Source organism: Poecilia latipinna, unplaced genomic scaffold (assembly GCF_001443285.1).
Source record: "Poecilia latipinna isolate Pla-1442-1.1 unplaced genomic scaffold, P_latipinna-1.0 Scaffold1267, whole genome shotgun sequence".
Taxonomy (NCBI): Eukaryota; Metazoa; Chordata; class Actinopteri; order Cyprinodontiformes; family Poeciliidae; genus Poecilia; species Poecilia latipinna.
The window spans coordinates 159,031-168,776 of record NW_015113883.1 but is presented as its reverse complement, the minus strand read 5'-3'; the positions used below and the strand labels follow the sequence as shown (position 1 = coordinate 168,776).

General features: G+C 39.3%; 1 protein-coding gene across 3 annotated transcripts in view; it reads left to right on the top strand.

Annotated features, from left to right (window-relative positions):
• Positions 1 to 1,670: 1,670 nt before the first annotated feature.
• Positions 1,671 to 9,746, top strand: part of LOC106961134 (ceramide synthase 2-like) — a 19,833-nt gene continuing 11,757 nt past the window's right edge. For all 3 annotated transcript variants that reach the window (XR_001427714.1, XM_015054666.1, XM_015054665.1), the window contains exons 1-3: positions 1,671 to 2,138; positions 8,852 to 9,025; positions 9,112 to 9,229. Coding sequence is in view for 2 of the 3 variants with exons in the window: in XM_015054666.1 (XP_014910152.1) it covers positions 8,853 to 9,025; positions 9,112 to 9,229 (291 nt within the window). In the remaining variant the exon portion in view is untranslated. The remainder of the gene's footprint in view (positions 2,139 to 8,851; positions 9,026 to 9,111; positions 9,230 to 9,746) is intronic.

The following is a 9,746-nucleotide window of genomic DNA, read 5'->3' as shown; positions in this document are numbered from 1 at the left end:
AAACATTTTATTGAATTTAGAAATATTTGCGTAAATACGTCCTCATATCTTGCCATTTAAGAAAAAAAAACTACACTTTTCTGTAATTTCGAATTGAAATATTCAGGTCAGGCACGAAGAAGACAGAAAAGGGTGAGGTGTGTGTGTGTGTAACCGCAGCTTCGGTATGCATTAAGCCTGTCTGCCACAAACCTTCTGGGTTTGGTCTCATGAGTCTACACATGCCTCGGCCTTCTTTGACATGTCCGGGTATGGCGGGTTATCTGTGCCACACAAAGCTGCTGAAGCAATGAGGGATAGCAGCAGGAAAAGGCTGCAGATTCATAATTTCCCACTATAACTTGCTGGCTTTAGTGACCTATATTAATGTATGAAATTAATATGCTGCATTTATAGCCACAAAATCCAACTCAAGATATTATACTGGCTAATTAGAGGTTTTTATGAGGCAATCTTAATGTTTTAGTTTTGATCTAATACAGGTTGTTCTTGCTCGAGAATAAACGGGGCCACATTTATTATTCAAAATGTTCTTTCATTTCTACATAAATAGATGTATGACTTAAAAATAAATACCTTTTGCAATGCAAAAACACAAACTCTTACCAAGTATTTTTGGCTAGTTTCTAGGGCAAATATCTTGAACACTTGAAATAAGACAAAACTAACTTATAAGTAACTTTTCAGCAAGATATAGGAGCTTGTTTGAAGTAAATAATTCTATAGTATTGATAAATAAAGTACTAGTTCCACTGGCAGATTATTTCACCTGTTATGTAGGAAAATAGCCTTGTTATAAGTGAAATAATCTGGTTGTGGAACTAGTGCTTTTTTTTTTTTAAATCAATATTAAGGAATTTTTAAATACAAGTACACACAGGTTCCTTTGAATCACACTTTTTAAAAACTCTTGAACTTATAGTTTTGCCCCATATGATCCAAAACAAAATGCAAAACAAATCCACACACGTCAGAAATCTATAACTTGTGAATATTGCTTTTACAAAATATAAAATTTCTGCTCTAATATTTTTCCTACACTCAGTCCAGTACATTTGGAGTAAAACTAATTCAAACACAAACCATTTTTTAGAAAAATGTTCCCCAACACAGACACAAGTCAGTGAATGCAACTAAACAAAACTGTTGATGCCTCCATACAGGGCCGGTCCAAGCCTTTTTGGGGTCCCAAGCAGATTTTCATTTGGGGTCCACCACACCAACATGTCAACAACAGATGTTTTATCACTCCAAAGCTACTCTCTGTGTCTAACATGGCTACTGTCATTAGCATTGTTTGGAATTACACCATACCAGTGTTGCTATGGCTATTGATTTTATCCTTACAGGAGCGGCAAACAAAAATCCCCAAAATATCTGGATTTTGAAATTCAGAGTGGTATTAAGTGTGTGATATTATTTTTAACTAATTGAAAGTAACATAATCCGAAGAACACTACATTTACAGTAAACAAGTTGACGAGTTTGATATTTTATATTTCCCTAAGAGTGGCAGCAGACAACAGGAAGAAGAAATTAGCATATAATTTGTGTAATAATAATAATTGAGGGGTAGGACAGAAGCAACAGCGCCCTCTAAAGGCACAGCATGGGATTTTTGCTGAATTTGGCGTAACATAGGGAGGGACTTTTCAGGCGGCACGGATTACCCCTCATACCCGGACGTCACTTTAAATAGCCTGCCTGCCTCTCTTCCATCATCTTGTACAACGAACCATAAAAATCCACTATGTCACTTGAACTCTGTGTCTGATCCGTAACAGCAACCCGCAGTCACCAAGAACCAGGTTGGGGACAAAAAAAAAAAAAAAATTTATTCCCCCCCCCCCCCACATTTATATCGACACGGGAGAAGATTTTGAGAAAGAAAGTGCGACATTTTTTATTTATTTATTTATTTATTTATTTTTTGACACAAGGAGAAAACTAAACGGATTCAGTTGCAGGACGATGTGTAACTTGGAGCTACTATAATGGCGAAATACCCATGAAATCCTCCCGGCTACGACACACAGGACGAGGAGGAGCAGAAGAAGCAGAAGCCGTGATTCCACCCCCGCCCGATGAGCACATTTTCAGCCCGCATTACCTGTCTGCACACGGCGAAGAGACGAGAGGTAAGTGCGGGGCTACGCAGCACCGTTACATGCTGGAGCATCTGTTCGACAAAATGTGCTCTACTCGGCAGTTTAAAGCTTTAAATTACAGTACACTTAATTTAGAGTGCTAATTTTAGAGTGAAACGCGAGAGTGTAGGTCCTGGAGGGTTTATAGGAAGTTTTAAACTTCGCTGACACCCCTCCACCATCTTCTGGAAGTTAACCGCTGGAAAACGTTTGCACATCAAAGTTTAGCTAGCAGGCCTCGTTTTAGCGGGGTTGTGTTGACGAAAACGGAGGGGAAAGACTGCGAGAACGTTAAAGGCAGATGATTAAAGTTCATCTCGATTCGTTAAAACACGTGAAATCGCTCTGTAATGAAGTTGGAGTCGGGTGCTAACTTTCAGCCCGATTCCTTCTGCTTGTTGTACAACTTCTAAAACATTAGCTAGAAGTGTCGCAACGCCTCGTTCTGTGCTTTTGTGCACTCATTGATCAGGAGGATGTGCACAGAGCCTCTTTTGTGTCGAGTTTGCGGCTTATTTTAAGTGTTTGGTAACTTTTTGAAAGCTCCATCCGAGAGTCAGGTAGTCTGTTCCGCTATATATCCCGGATGCGCCCCGCCTGTTGCCGCTCCCTTCCCTGGTTCACGTTAGCAACACTAGAAAAAAAAATTCGACACAGATACTTTTAAGACTGTTTATGTTTGTTTTATTTTATTTTATTAAAGCCCTTTGGGAAAAGTTTTTTTTTTTAACTTATAATGAGCAGGATCAAGTTACATTTTTTTAAAAAAATAAATAAATTTAAACTTTGACTGTGCCCATGTAAACAACCTCTGTCCAGTTTTTGTATTTTTGGGTGAAACCTTAATTTTACATTTTTAAAGTTTTAAAAATGTTGTAAACATCGACTGATCAACTACTTTTGTTAGTGTTTTCATGGCCGGATTTACACGGATGTTGGCCCCTGGGATGGACCCGGTTTTGGTGCCCTATGCATTACACAAAAATATTTTTTACTAATGCAAAGTACAGTACATTAATACACAGTCCTTTATATCTTCAAGTAGGAACTGATGCATAGTAGGTTTAAAATATAGTTCCCAAGGAAATAAACTATAATATCATAATTTTCAAATACTTGAATATTGGTTATAGCCATAAAAATCGCCAAATATTAATGCAACTCCACTAATGTTGGGTTGGGATTTTTATATGAAATACAGTGCATGAAAACACACGTGTTTAAAAAGAAAAGCCCCCAAATATTGCATCTTAGCAGTTCTTTGTGGTTACAAAAATGTATGCAATTTATTTTTAAAAAAAAATCTAAAATATTTTAATATATATATAGCAAATATTTAATTGTAACATAGAGGCAGGTGTGAACCCATTAACTTTTGGCATTGCTGCCAGTTTGTTATGTCGGTTTTTAATATATTTTTTTCTCCATTAATAATTAACAGCTTAATTTCAAAACTGCATTTTGTGTGTTGCTTTTGGTTAATATTTAAACTGGTTTGATGCTCTGAAACACTGAAGTCTGATAAGCGTGCAAAAAATAAAAAGAGGAAATCAGGAAGTAGACAAACACTTTCACAACACTGTAAGGTCTGGTGCTCCCATCTGCTCTGAGATGTTAATTCAGAGATGTTGTGTGTTAGTTCAGGCTCTGTAAATCCAGATTTGTCTCGTGGAGAGTTTTAAATACATTTCTGTGAGACATTTTAAAAAGCGTTTATTTTACTTTCACCTAAAAAAAATAAAAAGGCTAGTGCCTTTTTATTTTTTTTTTCTACTATCATATAAGATCCCATGAATATATATAAATATTTGGTATAACGTGACGAAATGTGGAGAGGTTCTAGAGGTGAGAACACCTTTTCATTGCCGTTTATTTTGCAGGAATTAACTTCTGTAAAAAGAAACTAATTCAGCCGAATGTAGCTACACTATTTTTGCACAACAACGAGTAAGGACTAAAGACACACCAGTAGAAACTGGAAGTTTTCACACACCACATAAAGAGACTCATGCATTTTTCTTACACTGCTTAACGTGGAATCAGAATAAAATTTTCCCGTTTTAGGTCAATTAGGATTGCCCAATTTTTTTTTCTTATTTGCTAAATGCCAGAATAATTTTGTAATTTGGTTCAAATCCCCCAAACTCCAAAGGATAAAGCGACCACCGGGAAAACGAAAGGTATGCCAAGCGTGCTTATTGTTGGAGATGAAGCAGTAAATGGAATCAGCCACGTTTGCAATGCCAAGAAAACGAGAGAGATTTCTTTTCCTGGTGACACTGTGTCTGATTTAACTCACAAAGTGCTCTCCCTAACCACTGATCAGCCAAATATTGAGACTTTAGTTGTGCATGTTGGAGCCAACGATCTGGCAAAGCAAAAATTGGAGATTCTGAAAAAGGACTTTAATAATCTTCTGAACACTATGGGGAACATTAAAAATGAAGTTATTTCCCAGCGGTCCAATTCCATCACCTCAATGGGGAGACGAAAAGCACTCCAGGCTGCTCATGATAAACAAATGGCTGATTAAAACCTGCTCTGCCAGCTCAGTGACCTTCATCGATAACCTCTGGATCTATTGGCAGCGCTTTCACCTCTTTGGAAGAGGCGGACGCAATCTTAACAAACACGGGATAAGGCTGCTCACTGCAAACGTTTTTCATTTTATCAACAAGAACAATGTGACCATTGCTTCAGAGGAACAGGTTCAAGGATGTCTGACTACGATGGAACCCTCCGCGTATCAAGAACAAACTATCCCAAAACAAACTGATAAAACATCGACTGGGGACAGAACGACTGGTTCCCCTCCTCCCTCCACTCATTCGCTGCATTCACAAGATGCCTATGAAGAAATGTCTTCCGGGCCAGAGTTTCTCAGATTTACAGATGGTATGGATCGACAGGCTCGCCTCGGCACATCTCTCCTTAGCGCTAACAGCAGACCTCATTTCATCTAAGCCTGACTTCCCAGAGGATCCAGCACTCTGCGTTTCTGAGGTCTGAGCCCGGGGTCCAGATGTTATCTTTACACCCGACTTCCTCCAGAATGTGTCTGGTCCCCCGGCACTGCAAAGCAGGACATGACCTGTCCGGATCACTACAAGAAAAGTTACAAGAAACAGAAATGTAAAAAACAGCGTTCTCAATTCAAACCTCAGACTGATCCGCCGCCTAAAGGAACCTCAGACTGAAGAACTTTCAGCCTCCAAGTCACTTAAACTGGCTCTTTTAAACACCAGATCTCTCTGTGCTAAAGCTCTATTAATTAATGATTTCATCACCGAGCATAATATTGATGTTTTATTTCTGACAGAAACATGGCTGAATGACAATAATGAACCAACCATACTAATTGAATCAGCGCCTCCTACATACAATTTTTTAAGTGAGAATATAAAACATAAAAAAGGAGGAGGCGTGGCTTAAATTTTTAAGAATACCGTGAACTGTAGTAAAATCTCTTTGGGTCATTTCACGTCTTTTGAGTATCTGGGAATTGAGGTAAAAGGCCACAAACGAACTTTGACACCAACTTTATACAAAACTGCAACATGCGTGGAAAATTTATTTACGGACTTGAATGAGCTTCTATCTCTCATATGCATTGATTACGATTGTTTGATAATTGTCGGTGATTTCAATATTCATGTTGACAACCCCCAAGACCGAGGGGCAAAAAAGCTGTTTAATATATTAGAGAGTTTTGGTTTAACACAACATGTCAAACAAGCAACACACACTCATGGACACACACTCATGGACACACACTGGACCTGGTTATCAGTGAGGATGTGAATATTTCCAATGTTTCTGTAACTGATGTCGCCTGTCGGATCACTTCCTGTTATTTTTGAAAGGTCTTTATCCGTCAACCCACTTGGACAAACAGCTACTGTCACAAAACTTTCTTTCACAGAAAACACAGCAGAAACATTTAATCAAATCTACTCTTCTTCCTTGCCCTTGAGCAGTATTGATGCAGATAAGTTGGTAGATGTTTTTCAGTCTAAAGTTTCAGATGTCACTGATCACATTGCTCCCATTAAAGTGAAGGTTGTGTCTGGTAGAAAGAAATCTCCATGGAGAAATGCACAAACAGTTCAATCTGCGAGACGACTCTGATTTAAAGATCGGTAATCGTCCAGAAAACTGCAATCGGTGCAGTTTTGGCGACAGCTAAAGCTAGTGGTTTTAGCTGTCGCCATTTCTGTGGTTAAAAACGGAGGATGATTTTCAACGTGCATAATCTTTATAGCATGTTTACATTTTTTGCTTTCGCTTTCCTCATTTCACAATTGCCTTTTTCTGTATGTTGAAGTAAGCGCATTTTGCATTTGAAAACCTGGAAACACGTCTTGACAACTAAACGGCCTCGAGGAATGTTTGCAGTTCTCCCATTGGACAGAAAGTGTCTCTGCAGGTTCATTCAAATCCCAGAGTAAACTCTCGAGGGCCGACTGCAAACCCGAAACCATTGACCTAATTTAGCACAATCAGCCAAAAGGCCATTCATTGTTCTTTTGGAAGCAGGTGAAAGACTCGTTCTGACCAGCAGGTTGCAAATTGATGAGCTCTTTGAGAACAGGGCAGCTCATTCCAGTTCCTTGTTTTATTATGCAGGAAGCGGGTGGAATAACCGCAGAGCTTAACTTTAAGAGACTCCAACGTTGGGACAAAGGTTGTTGCATAATCACCCTCGCATTAAAACCTGCTGATCTGGCGTTTGAAAGCTTTTCTCTTATGACCGAGCAAGTCGCTGAGGTGTTGTCAGCAAACTCCGCTGATATCCTCCCGGTTTAACGAGCGACCCTTCGGCTGTTTATACGCTCCCATCAGAAGGCCGGTGACTCGGAGGCATAAAGAAAGCGAATCGTACGGGATCACTCAAATTCAAGCGACAGTTTGACACAGTGCAAAAATGAAAGCCCACCCTCCAATCTGCTTATTGCTCATTTTTCATGTGACCGGTTTTAATTTACCACATAGCAGGTGCGATTGTTATGGGGATTTTTGTGATTAATTCACACCCCAGAAATGCTTTGAGTCTCTTGTTTATTCGGTACAAAGCGCAAAACGTTTGGTGTACTTTGCTAATGACTAAGAAGAAGTTTAAGATGACTTATTCTGAAATAAATGCACTTTCTAAATGGATTTGAATTGCTTTACTGATTGGAGTTGTTTTGTGAAAGGCCAACAAAAAACAGTGAAAAAATTCAAAATGTTTTACATGACAGATATCTAATATTTGAATCAATTTTCTTGTCTGTAAATCTATAAAATGGTGTAGGTATGTCACATAAAACCTATTAAAATTCAGTGTTGTGCTTGAAACATTAGAAATTCGAAGGGAAATAAATTCCTCTCCACCCACTGATGGTGGCAATTAAATAATCAGATTACTTTATGATGTAGATGAGGGACAAAATGTACGCTGAGACTTGGAAACCGGTTTCAGTCGGATCAGGAAAGAATTTTAGGTTTCAACTAGACCAGTGAGGATAACACATTTTTCTGGACAATAAATTCCCCCAGAAGTGATTGAAATAAACGATAATGTTGTTTTGAGACCATTTTCAAGTAATATAATGGGATTAATTGATTTATTGCAACAGGCCTATTTTCAAATCTTTCCAGACTCATAGGCCCTTCACACATGGAGACTTTTTTTTTTTTTTTGGAAGGGATTAAGGAAAAAAAAAAAAAAAAAGTTTGTCCACTCGACAGGATGCAACACCGTAGAAAATGCGCCAATCGGTGGCGCTGTACGCTGCCACAGAGCGACACAAAAAACACAGAACAGCGCCGTGTTTATTTGAGAGAGACGCTTTCGGGATCGAGATGGAGTGACAGACAGAGATGGACGATATCATTGTTTAAAAAAAAGATGCAGCTCGCACGGAAACATGGAAACTGCGTTTTTAAATCTCTCCACTCTGGAACCTGGTTTCCAAAATGTTCATTTCTGGTCACAGAGATGCTGAATCCGTGTGGATTGAAATGACCAAAAACTTTGACGGACACCTAGAATCGTCTCTGTGTGGATGGAGCTTTGTGCACAAAGTTGGCACAATTGATTAAACCTTCTGGAAATATTTTATATTCAGTTATTCTGTCTTATACAAATCAGTTTCTACTTATCATGCAACTTTAAGCAGTTTACTGTACTGGAATCATGTTAGCATTTGAAAAACCTTTTTTTTTTTTTTTTTTTCTTTTTTACAAATGAAAAAGTAGAAATAAAACTGGAGACATTTCTTGGATATGTTGCTCAACAGACTATAACCACATCCTCTGCTAGTTGTGTAATTTCCTCCTTTAGATTCAGAGAACCACAATATTAAGAATCTAATGAGCGCTATGAAACTTGAATCCAGATGTTGATCATACTTTCTGTAAAACTAAAACCTTTTCCTCATTCCGTTGCTGCTGATTTGTTATTGAATTCCTGCATCTACGAAACTCCTACGAATCAAGCCTTTCATCCCTTTTTGTTTGATCGCGTTGCTTATTACATTAGAGAAATGATCTATCATTGGTCCCGATCAGCTTCGGGAGGAAGTGGTCAGATATCAAGAAGCTGACTCGCACAAAGTCGGTTCCTGGCTGTCTGTTGGACAATCAACGAAGTGACCAAATCCTCCATTTTAACATCTGCCTTAGTTTTGTTTTCTCAGCTCTCCTTTGTGTTTTGCTTTTAGGATGTTATCTCGGTTAAATGAGCTGATATGGGCCGACTGGATCTGGTTCCCAGAAGGCTACGGCTGGGACGACCTGAAGGATCATGATGGGAAAGTCTTCCCTAAAACTCGGGACCTGTGGGCGGTTCTCCCCGTCTCGCTCTGCTTCCTCATCATCAGACAGATATTTGAGCAGTGAGTCATTTTAATCTCCGTGGCTTTTTTTGTTTGCTTCTGAGGACTGTTAGATGTGACGCTAACTCTGCTTCTCTGCTCCGTAGGACAATAGCACTTCCTTTAGCGTCTCTGCTGGGAGTGAGAGACAAGCATCGTGACTGTGTGTCGCCTAATCCCGTCCTGGAGTCTCACTTCTGTAGCAAATCAAAACATCCCACACAGGTACTCCCACTGCAAACATCAGCGCTGAATTTATTCCCTGTTCTGAATGTTGGTTTAGTTCATTTATCCATCCAGAGGCTTTTCCACAATAATCATCCACCCATCTGTCTGTCTGTACATCCGTCTTTTCACCCATCCGTCAATTTGTTTGTCTATCCTTCTAGCTGTCCACCTATCTGTTTGTCCATCTGTCCTTCTGTCCAGGTGTCATCAGTCTGTCCTTCTGTCCAGGTGTCATCAGTCTGTCCTTCTGTCCAGTTGTCATCTGTTTGTCTATCTGTCATTCTGTCCAGTTGTCATCTGTTTGTCTATCTGTCCCTCTGTCCAGTTGTCATCTGTCTGTCCTTCTGTCCAGTTGTCATCTGTCTGTCCTTCTGTCCAGTTGTCATCTGTTTGTCCTTCTGTCCAGTTGTCATCTGTTTGTCCTTCTGTCCAGTTGTTATCTGTCTGTCCTTCTGTCCAGTTGTCATCTGTCTGTCCTTCTGTCCAGTTGTCATCTGTTTGTCCTTCTGTCCAG